The 18200-nt window shown below is 39.1% G+C and overlaps 1 protein-coding gene across 1 annotated transcript in view; it reads right to left on the bottom strand.

Moving 5' to 3' along the window:
* Positions 1-17489, bottom strand: part of SLC35F3 (solute carrier family 35 member F3) — a 169660-nt gene extending 152171 nt beyond the window's left edge. The window contains exons 1-2 of the mRNA XM_041414179.1: positions 17437-17489; positions 16953-17182 (exon numbers count right to left, since the gene is read on the bottom strand). Of these exons, the coding sequence (XP_041270113.1) occupies positions 16953-17182; positions 17437-17489 (283 nt within the window). The remainder of the gene's footprint in view (positions 1-16952; positions 17183-17436) is intronic.
* Positions 17490-18200: the final 711 nt, after the last annotated feature.

Genomic DNA, 18200 nt, shown 5'->3' with positions numbered 1-18200 from the left:
ATTTATCCGGGGAGGAAGAGTACCTTTCTCAGACAACTTCCCAGTACAAACCACTTCTAGAGCACAGACCACTTCAATATGTTACTCCATTCCCTGCATCCCTGTTTTCCTGGACTGACACAGTCTAACCAATGTCTGTAGAAAATAACAGGCAGACCCTGCTGCTTGCTCTGAGATCACCCAATTGTACCTCACTGCCCCCAAAATCTCCTTTCCATGGAAGATGTCTCTCTTCTCTGTCCCTTATGAGGAACAGTTGAGTTTGCTGGCCAACAAATTTCTAAGTCAGGAAACTAAGTGAGAAAAAATACTAGGTGAGAAAAAGCATCACCAAGATCTGAGATCTGACCGCTATTTTTGTTTATTATGGATGCTTAGGATACAGTACAGAGAGAAGTAAATGTTTAAACTGAAGTAATCTTCTTAATATTCTTTTAAGTAATTATATGACTATATGCAAAGGTAATTTTGGACCGATACTAGACTGTGTGGGTTTTTTCATTTGGTTATTTCAGATAAAGTTGTTTTTTTCTTTTTGCCTACATACAAAACAAAAGAGTACAATTGCAACACAGCCCTGCTAGTACTCACCTTTTAACAAAACTTGTTTGGGATGCAATCAGTTCATGTGTTAATGTTTGAGCTCATTATATATTTAAATCAGAGTATAACAAATTTATGAAGATACCAGAAACCTTGACACTTCTGAGATTTTCAACAGAAGAGAAGCCTAGTTTTCTTCCCAGTTCTAGCTCTTCAGACCTGTTTGAAACTTTCATGACCCCTCCTATGCCTTTGCTATTCTTCAGTGTTTTTCTTATCCTATTTATTTCCTTACGAGTTTTCACAGAGCTCACATAAGATGCAAATTTGGCTGCCAGCAACCCAATGTTCCATATGGCATCTCACCCACGTACTTTTACACTTCCATAAAAATCTCCTTCACTTTGTGTTTTATTTTGCTTTTAATCTTTTACTTAGTGAATTGATTCAGAGTGTTTTCCTCAGATTTCCATATTTTATCCCTGTTGCTCTGTTACTGCCAAAATCATTTTTGTTAACTGCCATATATATGAATATGGATAGTCCAGCACATCATGACTATCAAAACCAGAACTCAGGTGAGTTATGAGACATTTGCTGAACTGACATTTCTCATTTTGCCTGCAGGAGCTGTGAGGGAAGGTTTGTCCAGCTCTTCAGAAAACACTGGTTTAAAGAAGGCAGAGAGCTTCAATACAATTTACTAACATTTCCTTGTTAGAGATAACTGGCTACACATAAACAGATAGGGAAATATATTCCTCTGCAGGACAGATACTACTTTACATTCATAATATTTGTACTGGTGCCCAGGAGTTGTACAGATCCCATCATAAAGCAATTTGAAACACCATCTCTATTTAGAAACCCAAGTTCACTCATTTTAAATGTTAAAATTGACTGGTATAAGTCATTATTTACCAGCCTTCCCCTTTGCCATTTTTCCCCAACTGCTGTGAGACTTACCTTTCTAGCAATGGACACCTTTGGGTTTCCCAAAGAAATTTCAGAACATATTAGCAGGGGTTTTTTTTTTAGTACATCAGTGTCCAGAATGTTGTTAAGGTTTCTGAATTTCCTTTTCTTTTAGGTCTGGTGTTTATCTATACATGACCAGTACTCCAGCTGGAAATGCAGCTGGCTGTTAGAAAATGAAAGAGATCTCACCGTGACAGATAAGAAACCTAAACAGGAGAGGAAAAAAAAAAATCATCAGGAGTTGAGAGAAAAAAAAACAATTAAACTGGTAAATGGGGCAGAGAGTGCAGAAAGGAAGAAGTTGAGGGCTCTGAGTAAGAGAGTGACTTGGCTGAGGAACAGAAAGCAACAGTACATCTTCCCACAGGACACCTCCCAGCAGGTAAGATTAATTTCTCTCCCTCTCCCCACACTCTCTTTGTTCAAATTGCAGCTAATCACTTGCAAATAAAGTGTGGTTAATAGTGGCTACTTAAAGATGCTATCCCTTAAGTGATGTTTATATAGAACAAGAGTTGTGCTCTACATAAGAGACTATAAATCTTGTACAGTCTAGAAGTCTATAAGACTTGTGCGTAACAAAATATCTTGCGATAAACCTGACCCAGAGTTAAACCTGAACACATAGGAAAGGCCCAAACAAACAAAAAAGCTCAAGAGAAAACAAACAAAGAAAGCAACCAAACAGTACAAAAACACCAGGAAAAGGCAGCTATAGTTTCTTGTCACAGGCTGCATTTGGGATCCAATGCATTTGAACTGTAGTTTTATTTCAGAGAGAAACCTGAAAATTTAATGTTGTTTCCCTCAAACCCTACAACTGATAATTGCCTTTACTTGTCTTTTCCAAGCTTATTTTAAGTTGTGTTCTACAAGCTTGTACTGCTTAATTAGTGCTTTATTTCATTAAAGTCAACAGAGAACCAATTTAAATAAAATAAATGATGTATTTGGTTTAAAGAGGATTTTATGCTTATGGAAATGGTGCTTCTTGCAAACGAGGTATCAAAGACTTAAGTTCTCGACGTGTTGCAACACTGCCTAATTGCTCACTCAGATTTATTACTTGAAGAAATAAATTTTTCTGAAATAAGTCAAACATCCATCAAAACACTAATTTATACAGGTTTTAATTTGTATTAAATAACCACAAAGAAACCTTGTCACAAGGATTTTTCCATATAGACAGACCTTGGTGTCAAGCTACATTGCTCAATACATGCAAATTACTTTGGATTGTATTACATTCCGAAAAAATGACAAGATAAGACTGTCGAAAAAAATTAAAGCATAGATCAGTGATTACGTTGAAAAGGACAAAATGACTAAGAGAACTCAAGTATTTTGACAGTGCATGGAATTATTTATGTTTGCACCAAAAAAAAAAAAATTGGTCTATTCACACACAAATTGACTTAGAATTTATATATGAGAGCAAAGATGCAATCTTCTAGATAGCTATACTTCGCATAGAAAAATAAAAATTATATTTTATGATGTGAAGAATATTAAATTAGTATTTTCAAAACAATTTTACATTCACTGTTGGCTAAAACCAACTGCCTAGGACAATATAAATAATTAACATTCTCAAAGCTAATATAGAAAAATAATTGTAGCCACACAGTTTCTGCACAGCTTAAGTCACTCATATGTAATTTTGCGGACTGGAAACTTAAGTATCAAATAGTTGCAGTGACATTTCCTCACAACTCAGTAACTCCAACAAAATACAGTTTCCTCATTATTTAACTAAATAAAGACACAGAAGATCTATTTTTCAATTGTAAAGCAGATTCATGATTCTGTAATTACACCCATGGGTGTTTTCAGTTATTATTTTGGTTACTGGATAAGGCCCTTAATATTTTAATGGTGTAACATTAGCATTAAAAAATTATGAGAGATGAAGAGAAGGAAAAAATGGAACAAATTCAGCGGTACAAGACCTACCATGATCATCTCATCCAACTGCCAGCTTCAGGGCTGACCAAAAGTTGATGCACATTATTACTGGCTTTGTCCAAATGCTTCATAAACACTGACATGCCTGAAATGTTACCTTATAATAACTACTATAATGTTTAAATTTCATTAATTAGTTAGTTCCAAAAGCTTATAAATGCAATTGTATTATGTTATGGTTGAGAATTGCTCTAATTTTAACACTAAAAAAAAATCTAATGAAATCATCTTTATGAGATGACAATAATTCAGCCTATTGGGAAATAAATCAACAGTAACAAAACACCCAAGAAAGATCAGACTTGCAAGGTTGATTAATGAAATCCATCAGTGAAATTCATCAGCTTCAACACCGAGCTGAGATTTATACAACCACTTATCTTTTAGTAAAATCAGCTGCTGTTACACAAAGCAGATTAGAGCGCAACTATTTTAACCTTGAACTGTTATAGCTATACATCTCAAGCTATACATCTCAAGTAGAAGAAGCCTTTCTGCAAGGTGCTGGTTTTGTTGTACCATCCAATTATTCTACAGTGCAAGTAATTCAGCTAGAGCAGTTAATATCCAAGGTATTTTATGCCTCTTGATCTCTTATTTCGCTGGTACAATTGCTACAACTGGGCACACAATTTTGTGTAGGTTTTACAAACCTCCCTCCAAAAAAGTGTTCAAGATCCCAATTACCTCAACATTTGAGATTGTTTTACCTCTTCGTGCTTTGAACTGCTTCAGAGAGAAAGGCAGTTTCATTGCCTCATTCCCAAGCTATTCTCACCTAGCATAAATAAGAAGGATCACTTTGTTATAGATAATTGGAGGATCAAAAATAACAACTGTCTAATTGCCTTCTGCATGAGAAAAAAAGTGAAGGAAACAAAAATTCACTAGACATTCACTAGGCAAATGCTCTTGTCTGGAAGGGAATTTTGTATACATGTTTACATCAATAGATAGCTGCAACACAAACGCTCTCATTTGGAAGACGGGACCAGATCCAGTCACTCTGCACTTCCAATTGAAAAGTGCAGAACAAGTTCTAATAGCAAAGGAAACTCTAACCTTGTGATATAGCATATTTTATTTGTAAAAATACTTTGGTGAGCATGCCGAGGGACTCTGGAGGTTTAAGAGTATCCAAGCTTGCCAAACTGCACAGCTTTCACAAACTTATTATAGGGTCAGACCAGAACCCTCAATTCCCTTCAGGACTGCAGTATTCCTTTGTGCCATTAGTTATGGGTGTCAGTTAGGCAAAATTCCTCTTAGATTCTACCAGTTTTACCAACAGGAAGATGGAACAATTCTGGCCTTTGAAAATAAAGAGATAAGAGGTTAATGCACTAACTCAAACAGCTTCATTAGATAGGTTTTAAACTTTACCAGGGAGTTTCTCCAAGCCACATGCTGCCCATCACACATATGGCTTTGTGGTGGGATAATTTAACAAAAACAGCAACAAAACAAAAAACTTAAGATGGATGTACAACATTCTGTTATCTCTAGCATTTCAAATTTCTCCAAGAACACTGTAATTCCATCCCAATGCACACTGTCCTTTGTTTACATTTGCAAGAAGTTCTGGGTGTATATGTTCTTATTCCTTACCTGTCTGAGCAAGGGCTGTCAAAAACCAACTGGCTTCCAAACTGTTGCTTATAGAAATGACGAACTAAAATGCCTTTCTTTTACTGTTTTAAAAGGCTTCTGCCTCAGACTCATTCAGTGACACCCACTCTAGTACAGGCAGATTGTTTGTCTACATCTGAAGTGGAAAGACATGAACTATGTTTTATTATTTAGTAAAAATGTAAGTTTGAGCTTAGGGCAATACAAAATTTTCTACTGGTAACAGACCTGTTTGAGGACTTTTTTCCTATACTGTTGCTTCTATAGCATACCCTGTTAGAAGCCTCAATCCTTTATTCGTTACCTAAAGCTATAAACAACTGTATATATATTAATTTTCCTTTCAGCACCAGGCTTTGGTAGTCACTTTTCTAAGCACTGGGAAGAAAGAGTGGCCTCCTCAATTCCTGTAGATGCTTTCTACTTATGTTGGGACAAGCTATTAAGTACTAACTAAACACCAAGTTTAAAGAAATTTAAAATTGCACATCTATTAAAAGAAATAATTATTCTATAATTTAAATTGATCTCCTCAGTAGTGCTCAGGAACATATAATAAAGACCATGTATGGGTAGGTGTAATTGGATGCAGTTGCCTTAGGAACAAACGTTCAGCACACAGAGCAGAAAGCCCTGCTTAAAAGGCAGTCAAAGACTTAAGCCTGGTGGCTGAAACCTGGCTTGACTGAAGTTACTGAGAAAAGTACCATGTCTGGTACTTTTGGTACTTGGTTGGAGTCAGGGATTCATCCCAAAAGCTTTTTTAATTCTCTCATTATCATCAGTATAGGACTAAATAATACACTAAAAAGTGCTGTACTGAAATGTACAGGCATTTCCCTGTTTCCCTTGTTCAGTAAGCTTCTCACGAAGCAAAAACTACCTAGAGAGTCATAAGAGAGGTTTTATAGAGTCATTTAGGCTTATACTCTTAAGATACTAATTTCAGTACCAATTCCAGTGTATTTTCTTTATACAGACATGAGATATTGTGCCTTTACAGAAATGTTATTGTAGAGTGCAAAAGAATTTGACATGCAGGGATAAAACACTGCCTGGTATATGAGTATTATTTCAAAGCAATATTAATCGCAAAGATTCCTATAAAGATGCTAGGGAAAAATCTTATCATTTTGTAGAAGTAAATACAGAATGCCTAATAATGTTTGCCAGAATGATTTCTAGTGAGATGCAGTTTTTACTATGCATATAGCAGCCACAGAAGGCACGAAGTATTGTTCCCAGTACAAGATGTGTTTCTTGTCCATGCATTTCTCTACAAAGAAATTACTCATCTGTGCTTCTATGACTTACTCTCATTTCGGTTTCCATTTGGAGAAATATTATAAGACACAAAACCACTTCTCACCCTGGGTGAAGTCAGAACACATATACAGCCCTCTACTTCTTGAAATCACTATTTGCAAAAGACAAGGAATTTCCTACAGATATTAAACTACATATTACTAAGCTGTAAAGTTTGAAAGCAAGTTGTCTTTGAAACAAGAAAATCAAATACAGAAGTTGCTTACTAAATAAGTTGTTTATCAAATAATACTTCCCAAAGACTGTGAAGTAATTTTATGAATGCAACCAGAGATCCAATTCCATGCTGCACCCTCTAAGATTATCTTCCTAAGTATTACCATGGGAAGGCAGTCACTTAAGGTGTCTTTGTGCATTCTTCATATATTCTCTCAAGACAAGCTGGAGAAACCAGGCAGGAGTCATACATCCTTCTGCAATCCCTGAAGCTACGCACACAATAGCTCTATTCCTTCATGCTAACCTAGTTTTCATTCCAACTCATGTAATTTCCCAGACTGATAAAGAGGACTTTACTTCCCATATATTGGAGGAAAGTTCATGTGGCTGTACGTAGGAGTCCCACGCTATACCTACAATAATAAATTAATGTGGGCTTATGTTCATTTCCAAGTCAAGACCCATCTGTCATTCTCATGTCTATTGAAAAAATTTAAATCATTTTTGAACTCCTGAATGCACCAGAATTCATCTTGTCTGGGCATAATCTCTGGCTTGCATGAAACCCGAGCTCCCACATTCAGGCCCATGGAACACGCTTGCAATGTATGTAAGAAATAGCTGAAATAGAAGTCCTGAAAAACAGGTCTCTAGTCACAACATATGATGTAGAAGTGTCAGGAAGCCAAATCTTTAAAAGAAAAAAAATAGCCTTTCTGCTCTTTTCTCACTCCTTTTGCTCAGCTTGAAAGTAATCAAATCTCCTGATTTAATTAAAGACATTTTCCATGGCTCCACTGACTTTAAGGGGTTTGCTTCTTGACTTCCTTTTCCTACCTTTACATTATTTTGTAATTTCTTCTCTTTAACTAGCCTCTGGTAGCCTCTGGTAATCAAACCTAAACATATTTCTTTTCATTATAAATGTCTTGTTTCTGAAGCGAAGAAAGACCCACAAGTGAGAAGTTACCAGGCCAGTAGACCACTAAATGCTATGCAGCAAAAAATCATTTCAGCAGAAGCACAAAGAAGAATGGTTTCTGTCAGTAATTTCTGTTCCAAGGAAAGTACTAACCAAAACCATAAGCAGTAGCTAGCATCTAAGCTTAAAAAGTAAACATGATTACCATCTTTACTTGTTCAAAATAAATGGCTGCATGTCAATTAAATCAGTCTTAAAGTTTCAAAAAACATTGCATAAAGTGAGCAGGAGAGACAACAGAATCATAAAGCCATGAAGCTGTATGTCCTGTTTCACGGTGCAAACACTGCACCATTGATATTAATCCTGGCACTGCATATTTCAACTAGGGCAAAATTTTACAAGCAGAAAATCTCTACTGAACACCCAAGGATTGTCTGGAAAGCAGTTAATATTTGAAAATGGTAAGACAACTCCAAGCTTTCAGGACAGGACCATGAATACACCATCAGCATGCTCACACAAGCTCATCAGTTCTGAAGGAGCAGGTCCTTGCTTCACTTCCCACCTGAGCACAAAACTGTGCTCTGTTCACACAACTGCACGGACCCGGCAAAGCCAAAGCAAGATGTCCTGGAGGCGGCAGAGCCCCCAGGGTGCTACAGGACTACACACAGCACAACAGTGAGCTTAAGGGTGGAATGACTTGGCCTGCTCAACTTGCAGAGTGGACAAGCAGGTCAATTTCCACACTACTTTTGTACCTTAGCTGGTGTGAAGAGATCGCAAGGAAAAGGACCAAATTTGTGGGATTTCTGATGTAAGAGTCAAGGAAAAAAACCCAACCCTTCGGGTTGTCCCTATTGGATCAGCTCTGCCACAATATTTATATTGCAATGGGATCAATAGGACTCTGCATCAGTGTTCAGAAATGAAAACTGTTTGTTTCCTTTAGACATTAAAGGCACTTTTTGTGAATTATCTGACAGAGGCCAGTTACAGCAAAGCAAAAAGAAACTTTAATTGCAAGATTAAGACCTTATAATTCCACTAGAAGCCAGTTACATTCCCTTATCCTGGAGAGGCTCAAATAGTCAAATTTCCTAGCCTCAGATGATTGGCTTGCTGAGTTAACAGAGCCTATTGGCTATGTGATGTCACTGTTATTTTCCTAAATGTGAGGCTACCTAAATTCCAACACTGCTGGAAGAGCCTTTCTCAGAAAACAGCCCAACTCCTATATTGGCCAGATACACTCATGGAAACAAAATTATAGGAAACAAAATAAGGCACATTCGGTAAAAAAAATGAACCTTATAAGGCTCTCAAGTTCTAGAGAAAAATGGAGGTGTCTGAAATCATTCAGATGCATTTTTAATAAGGGGAGATGACTGAGTGGAGAACAAGCTTCCCAAATTCTGAAGAAAATGCAACCTGGGATACCTCTGCTGCATCCCTTCTGTCTAAGGACTACTTCAAGTAGTGGTTCATAAAGAAAATATTTCTCTATGGTCTTCCACACACAATCATAGCATCTTTTTTTCTTCCAAGGGTACACTGAGGGATGAAAGAACAGGTGCCTAGTGAAGACAAACAGGGAATCATAAATACCCAGGGAAGTGGTTTCTACAGTAAGATGTACCACATGAAGGCAAGCTATTGGCTAGGCAGGAACCATGATCTGCAGATAAATTACTATGAACAGAAGTGCTCATTTTATCACTGTTCTCAGAGTACTCATCATTCACAAGCAACAGTGGAAAGTCTATGGTTTCAGCTTCCAAAACAGCAAGAGGGACAGAATTAGACCCTTGTGTTCCAAAGGATGGCACTTACTAAAGGGCCAAAGTGACTTTACATAACTTTTCTGTAGAATCAAAGAACAATGGAGGTTGGAAAGAACCTTAAGGATCCCCTGATTCAACCATACCTCATTGCCACCTCTCTCTTTCTCTTGAGGCTTATTTTATCTCAAGTAAATGGCAGAAATTATCAGCAATTTACACAAAGAATATGAAACACAAACACTTCATTATACAGAAGAGAGATTATGGCACAAAAGTTCACCTTGAAGAAAGCACTGACATGAGCTAGAATCTAGTAACATTAGCTTTTAAGCTAATGAGCATTACTGGTCGTTGTCCTTTTGTGGCTTTTTGTTTCAGTAACACTGCAGTGTCTGATATCATGGTAGGATATCAACAATACAAGCTTTGTAGTCTGATTTCAATACTATTATCTTGGGCAATTAATTGTTTCTATTTAAAAAATAATTATTTAAAGTAGCAAAGATCCATCACACAGTGCACTCCAGAACTATTACAGAAATTTACCTCTAGGAAGGGTCTGCAATAAAAATAGTTCCAAAAATAAGCATTCATTCATAATTCTTGATAGTTTCCAAATTATTTTTTCAAAATTAACTTGCTCCCTCAATATTCCTTATCAATTCAGAGTAGTATGTATTTTTAACAACAATCTATTATTATTGATTAGTGAACATGTTCACATTTCTATTAAAAAAAAAAAGATATAAATGCAGTTTTCCAGTGGAAGGATTCTCAAATGCCAGGTAACACTCCTCAAAACAGTTAACATGGGTCCTGACATTGCAAAGATGTACAGCTAGGTTTAGCAGTAGGTTTTCATGGTGGAGTCTTCAGTGGTATCTTCTAACACAGCAGCATTCAATGATAACATTCATTAAGGGCATAAAATGAATGCTGGAAATCAACAGATTCTTAATTGCTGTCCCATGAACTGTTTTGCATAAATGGCTGAAGATGACATATAATTAAAGCTGCACTGAAAAAAAAGCTGAAAGCAATGAATTAATTTGTTTAAACAGCAAACAAACAAAAAAAAAAAAGATGGTCCATTTTGCAGGCAGTAATTTTTAGTTTTGTCACTATGAAAACAAGATACAAAACACAAAATATTTATTCATCTGGCTAGTTAAAAGTGGTGGTTACTTAACACCACACAATTAAAACTGTTAAGTAAACAAGTTACTAAATATTCACTAAACATTTATAATTTACTAAATATTTATTAAACAATCAAAAATGTTTAAAAAACCAGTTTAAATGAGAATTTGCTTGGCTTGCCAGCAAGAAATTTAAGACTTAAAGTTTGTGATTAATTAAGTTCTATATTGTAACAGGAACCAGTTTTCTACTAAGAACTAGCCAAAAAAACTTTACCTATTTTCAAAAGCCTAAGAACCCCCATGTTCCTTCTCTATTGGAATTGTCTTGAAAAAGAAGATGCTGAAAGGCTTTTTTAAAAAATATTCACCTGGTATCTTCGCAGTTGCTCAGTATTCAGCACCTGTACTGCTCTGGCCTGCCTCAGGTGTCAAATTGCGCTCATTCTCACTTGCAAGACCACCCAGAGAGCTAAAACCCAGCAGAGCCAATGGCTTCTCTTTCAAAAGTATTTGGGATGCAAACAGACTTGCGATTAGGTCTCTGAAATACTTAAAGAGACTATTTCTGGGGACAACTTTTCTCAGCCACAGTTACTACTAGGTAATGAGGGAATCGCCTAAGAAGTTTCTGTGTGAGCTGTCATGTGGGCATAAGTCAGGAATATCCCTGGTCCATGTATCACCACGTAGGTTTCGCTTGCAGCAGAGAACTGCAACTGACATTTGAAACAACAACGCCACAGTGCTTTTCAATTTGCAATGCCATTCATCACCATCGCTTTCTTCCACCTGTAGGTGCTCCTGTGTTTTCTTAGGTTTTCTTGGTAACATAAAAATTACTGATGTTAGTACTGACAATGAGGAGTTGAAGAGCATTGACTAAAAATAAATCAGGCCTCAGACACCATAAGCCTATATTAAAAAAAAAAATATATATATATACACACATATATAAAACACATATTTTTATTCATGTTCTAAGCTTCAGTGCTGACCTACAGATTAGGCGTTGTAGAAGGACTGTTGACCTATAGATTGACCCTGGGAAGAGAAACTTGATAGCTGCACCAAGCCACTGGTTACGTGCACCTAGAGTTTACTCCATGTTTTCACCTGAAAAGCAAGATCCTCAAATAATCATTTGACCTCAGAAACAGCAGCATGAATGATACCACCAAGGCTTGCATTAGTTATAAACTTATTACTTTCAGTATTTATGCACTAGAAAGCAAGCAAGCAGTTTAAATTAATTGCTTACAGTTGGCCTGAAAATGGCTTTCCCCAGAGAAAATTATAGTCTTCAACTTATGTGTTTGAACTTCTGGAGTACATCACCTCAAAAAGTTAAATTCTCCCTCAGATGCAAATACATGAAAATGGTATTTGCACAAATTTCTCTTGATTCATATCCTCACTGGATTTGCTTTTAGCAACTGTGAAATTTCAGCATTCAATGGAGCATGAAAAGAAAATCACAAGGAGGAACACTGGGGATCACTTGGGAACACTGGTCTTTAGCGGTATAACTGATACTCTAAAAGTGCTCATACATGTAATTAGCTAAAACCAACACCAAACTCTCACCTTGAAAGGCTCTCAAAATCTATAGCTGGAAACAGTCTGCAAAGAGGAGTTAGAAGTACCCCATCTCTGGAAGTGTTCAAGGCAAACCTGGATTAGGATTTCACCCAGCTGGTCCAGTGAATGTATCCCTGGCTATGGCAGCGGGGGTTGAAACTAGATTACCTTAAAGGTCCCTTCTTACCCAAATCATTCTGTGGTATAATTCTGTGATTGGCATACTCAGACAATTATGTTTTCTGAGCAATCTTCAGGCTATTCAGCCAATATGTTCCAGTGTGTTACTGATATTGGTGACAGCACTTAAATTCCACATTCAGGTCAAGACCTAATGTGCTACACACTGGATGAGTACTATATTGAAATTCTGTGCATTAAAATTATATAGTTTATTTTGTTGCTGCTGAAATAACTATGAAGAAACATGAAAAATATGAAAATTAATATTTAAAGTAGCAGGGAGAAGCAAAGCCAGAGAACTTCATTTAGTAGACACAATCTTTCCCTTTCACCTGAACATCATGTCTCTTAAAAGTTATCACTGGGACAACCTGGAATTATTCACAAGGTGGAAGTCTCTAAGAAATGTACGTTCACAAGCTGTGATCCACAGACAGTGGTCAATTCCTAATAAACAAAACCAAGAAGAGTGAAAACTACATACCATTCTCTTCTTTCTGCAGGTATGGAAACGTCTGTAATCACACAAAAAATGTAAGCGAATAAATGAGGAAGGCCAAGGACTATACAATCCTTATTTGTCCATAATAAGTCTGTGTTTATGAACACATGCTAAGGATATACGCAAGTCCCTGCTTTAAAAGAAAGACCCTAATCTTAAACAAGGAGTAGAAGCAGGTGATCTGTAGGAAGAAGATTGCAAAATAGGGATAGCTGGCTCAAGCCCACATGAATGTATTTAAAATACTAATCACATAATGACACACTGTGATATTGAATCACCAGAAAATAGACCTAGTTAGAGAAAAATGAATGCTTGGCAAAGGTGATAGTTGTGAACATTTCCTGTGGAAACAAGCACCCTGCCAATTGCTACAATCATTAAAATAGACAAGTTTTCCATAGTGACCAGGAGGGCAGTCCAAGAGTTTTGTGACACCTGTATTTCTCAAGTACAGAAAAGCTCCAAGGGAACTATACTTTGAAAAATATTTAGAAAACTAATTCCAACTGACAGTACTGTGAAATGGAAACTTAAAATATGGCTGTTCACCTCCAAACTCGCCTCTGCTCTTCAACTGAAGTCCCAGGCTTCCAGAGGCAGAAATCACAAGAATTCACATAACCTTCATGGAAGAGAACCACAGTGCTAATACAGCTCTAACAACAGCTTCATCTCCATACAACAATAACACTGTCAATGGGATCTGCAAATCTCCTGGCATTGTTTTGGGGGCTTTTTTATCAAAGCCTTTGATCCCTATGTTCTAACTAAAAGGAAAAAAAATGAAAGTCAACATACCTGTTACTGATAATGGGAATTTCACAAATATTGAGCTCTGTTACATCTGTAGCTGCATAAGGGTATGATTCTGCAATCTGACTGCATCTTATCTGTTTCTTCCCCTCTGCCTTTATATTTGAAAAATCAAATCACATTCTGCAAAATATTCCCCATGGGACACATATGAATATTTGATTTAGACTGGAGAGCAGTTAACCACATAATTAGCTACCCTGGAAATCAAAGAATTCAGAAAAATAAGAACTACCAGATTAGATCACATTAGAACACTTCTCTTTCTAAAGGTTGGCAGATGCTACGGAGGGAAGCACAAGAAACCCTCAAGAAAAGTCTCCTCACAGTCTAAGGAGGGGCTAATTCAGATTCTGGATAATGAAGTTTAATATTATCTCCAGCATGTTTCCTATTTTGTCACAATTCTAGATGTTATCACTGCTATTATAATTCCTTGAAATCTTCATCTCAAGAAAAAATTACATGTTTTCTTCAATATTATTTCTTTTTCTATCAGTTATAGTTTGATGACTTTTCAGCTTCTTTTCCTATCTACCTTTTTTCTTATGACCTTTTTTCTTATGAGTAAGAAGAACACCTCTCTACCTGCCTAAGCAACATGTGCCAGGTACTTTCCAATACTTTTGTTTCAACCTCTTTAAGGTAAACAGCTAAAGGCGGAGCTTGAGGCTCTTTCTCCTTGCTCATCAAAGCCTCCAGTAATATTTTTTTTGAGAGCAGATAACCATAATTACCCTAAATTTGCTGAAGGCATCCTAACACACAGGAACTACATTACATTATTCCAGCTCCTAAAATCTGGTTTGCAAGTGCAGTCAAACAGCAGAGGTCTTCCCTGAGCTGTGTGCAGTCCCAAAATCACCAGCCAATATAATGTGAAAGTTGGCAGGTAATTTTAGCATTTTCAGGAAACGTGAGGCTTCTGTTTTGTGACAACTGAATGACATTTATTGACATTTCAGCAAGTCACCTGGCTGGGACAGGTCTCCCTAGAGTAATGTTACAAGTCCTTTCTCATTCTGTCCTGTCCAGACCAGTTTGTGTCTTAAGCACATTTTCACTTCTTCCTCCTATCTTTCCAACGAATTTATAAGAATGTTAAATACTGGAGTTGCTACATAACCTTGAGGCATCCTGGTATGTTTCAAATTGTTCTCCAAGCAAGTTTTGGGGTCATGGTAACACTATCTCAGTTTATCAGTGGTAGTTTCCCTAATGGAATTTTGCTAAAACAAAAACAACGAAATAAGCAAAAGCCTTCTGAATCTCTCAAACAATTTTATACATCCATCCATACAGCTATATATACATAAAGAGTGTAAATGAAGTATGAAAGGAATATACTGCAGTGCAAAAGAGGTAGACCTTACCCTACAGGCAATTTAGCTACAATAAAAAGAATGTCACCAAGAGAGATAGACTACATAAATCTAAATCAGACCATATTATGGACTTCTTTTCTGCAAAGCAGGTCCATTATTAATGCAGTCCATAATTACAATCACAGTGCATCCAATTGTCTACAAGGATGCAAAATAAGATGACAAAAAGTACCCAGGTTGCAATTCAAGCTTAGCGAAAATAATTTGTTTGCAGTACTTCAGCCAAATAAAATTCTATTTACAAATAGAAAATTGCAAAGTTTCTATTTAACTGCAAAGTCACAAGGGAAGTCCATATCCCAAAATTAGATATCAGCCCAACTTTGAAAACAAAGATGTTTCAAAGAGGCTGTGATAAAGCTGTCTTCCCAATTTAGATGATATACCCTATTCAGTCAGCTATTCAGCTGATGCAGAACAACATGGCTCTCCTTAAACCATGCTGTAGAGATGTATCTTTCTTCTATGTGTCCTTCTATGTTCCTAGTAACTCAGATTTTAAACTGGCAACACATTCACATAACCTGTTATTTTCAGACATACATTTATGAAACTCAGACACTTTGTATATTTAGCCCCCACCACTATAACTCAAGTAGGTAATTTTGTTATTCAGATCGAATTAGGAGAGAAAATGTAACTAGAATAGCAGGCTTAGGGCTGCTATTAACTTTTTCAGATGGAGTTATAAATTTCAACAAATAGGTTATAATTGAGGAGCCAGCATGACCTTTATTGTTTCAGAAGGTTCAGCCATAGCAGCTCAGTGTGACTTCAGCTAGACTATTAGTCACTCTGTCAGATAGAACCATTAACATCCAACTCAGTCTGGCATCCACATATGATCTGATCCTTAAAACTGGCCTGAATGAGCTTTACCCTCAAGAACAGCCCAAATCCAGGCACTGGAATTGCTCTTATAGAAATACCATACTCCTAGTGAGTAAAGTAGCAAATATCTGATATTTCTGTATAATTGCAATCAAAGAAAAAATAAAAAAAGGCTCTCACAGAAGAGTATTAGAATATTTATTAGTAAAGTCCTATTTTCAGGCAATCAGGACCAGCTCTCCCTCAGAGAAAAACTGAACAAGTACTGTGTGCCATGCATTCTTGTATCATCCTATTCCATTACTAATCACACTGCCAAACAGATAATCCAGTAGTAAATATTTCAGAACATTTGCACTTAATATGTAGGGAAGTACGACATAAAAACAACCACTTTATCAGAGCTAGTGTTTCCAGTAAAGCAATGATTTCTGTTACAGAAGAATCCTTTTATCAACAAAAACCCCTGTGATATTTCAAACGACCTTAAGACAACCTAAATAATGTTATAACTTCAATTAATTGGTAAACTATTCTAGAACTTTTTAATGCAGACAATTGACATAAACATGATGAAAGATGGACAAAATACACACAAAAAGTACTAGTTCATATATTACAATGACTCGAGGTAATGCTTCCTTTGTAAATCATGTATGTGATGGAAGACAGCTACACTTCTCTTCATATCGTTATCATTTGAAGTTTCTTTCTCAAGTGTATGCATACGGAAGAAACAGCTCCACTCGACATAGGAAAAGACAGATCATTCAGCTCAAGTGCTGCGAAAATTTGACAGAAATTTTCTCCTAAAACAACAGAAACAGACACTGATAATGCTTTACTTGTGAAAATGACAAGTGCATGAGCGTGCAGGGGCTTTTACAGAGCTGTCAACCCACGGTAATCACCGTCGCTAAGTGTGCCTGCAATATGAAGACAAATATTTGACCTATTTTCTTAGCAGAATTTAGCTGTCATCATTCTTAGCACCACTCTCTCGTGAACGAGCCACTGCCAAAGGACTAAGGCAACACGGGCAGAGAATTCTTCGCCGAGAGTGACAGCACTTCCCTGCACGGAGCGAGGTTTGTTCCACGGTAAAGCGATCGGCCCCTCAAACCCACATCCCTCTGACGGTTCCGGGCTGCGCCCGCTCGCTCCGGTCCCGGCCACCCCCCGCGCCGGTCCGTGCCGGGGACTCACGTTTGTAGCTGGCGGCCCAGGGCTGGTAGCCGTAGTAGCCGGTGATGCGGAGGATGCGCTCCTCGATGGAGGTGAGCCCCACGGACGCGCTGGTGAGGTCTTCCACGGAGCGGGACCACTTCAAGTCCTCTTTAATGGCCTCGTCCACCACCAGGTACTTGAGCTGCCGCAGCTGCGGGCTGATGTCGGACAGCCGCCGGGGGCTGACATCGGGGGAGCGCCGCATGCCGCTGCGGGTCGGGAGAGGGGCGTCAGCCCGGGGCCGCGCCGCCACACCGGGCGAAGTTGGCGGCGGGCGGCGGGACCCTCGCCGGCAGGGGAGCCGGCCCGGGCCCGCGGCGCCCACAACTTTCCTCGCCGCCCTCCACCGGAGCGACCCCACGGAGCGGGCGGCGCCGCGGGCCAGGGTGAGGTGAGGTGAGGTGGGGCGGTGTGGGGTGTCCCCGTTCCCCCTGCCCGCCCGCCCGGCCCCACGGGTACTCACAGCGTGGCGGCTTTGCCCCGCGTGGAGCCGTTGGGGAACTCCCGGATCCCCATGGGGAGCAGCAGCGATGGCTGGGGGGCGCCCAGGCTTCCCGGCGGGGCGAGCCGGCGGCTCTCACCGGCCGGGTAAGAAGCGGAAAGGAAGGAAAGGAGCGAGCGGGGGAAGGCGGCGCCCCCGTGGCAGAGGGTCCCCGGGCTGGCGCTGGCCCCGGCGGGAGAGGCAGGCAGGGAGAGAGGCGGGCAGGGATGCAGGGACGGAGACGGGCGGGCCAGCGCTGCCGCCGCCAGCAGGGGGAGCCCCCGGGCCCGCCACTGCCGCCACAAGCGGCCCTCGGGCGGGGCGGGGCGGGGCGGCCTCACCCCCCGGGGCGGCCTCACCCTCCCGGGGCGGCCTTACCCTCCCGGGTGTGTCCGCCCGGCCCAGCGGCGAAGCCGTTACCGCTGTTGGGTGCGGACAAGCTCGGAACGGTGCCGGGGGCGGACAGCCCGAGCAGGGCCGGCTCGGAAGTGGCCGTGGAGCCCATCTGACGAGGGGACCAACCTGGCTACCCGCGTAAGGCCGCCGTCACGCAGCCTTCTACCAACTCACCTTTACTTTTTATTTTTTATTTTCTTTTTTCTTTTTTTTGTTTTGTTTTGTTTTTTGTTAACACCCCACCTAACTTAGAAGGCAAACTTGCAGTTAAGTTTAAATGAACATGTGAGCATAGATGTTATCTTATACAAAGAATTCATTCACGGACAAATAAGATTAAAATCTGATAA

Source organism: Onychostruthus taczanowskii, unplaced genomic scaffold (assembly GCF_017590055.1).
Source record: "Onychostruthus taczanowskii isolate IOZ18803 unplaced genomic scaffold, ASM1759005v1 scaffold104, whole genome shotgun sequence".
Lineage (NCBI taxonomy): Eukaryota > Metazoa > Chordata > Aves > Passeriformes > Passeridae > Onychostruthus > Onychostruthus taczanowskii.
Note: the sequence above shows the minus strand (reverse complement) of the source record. Positions and strands in the feature narration are given on the sequence as shown.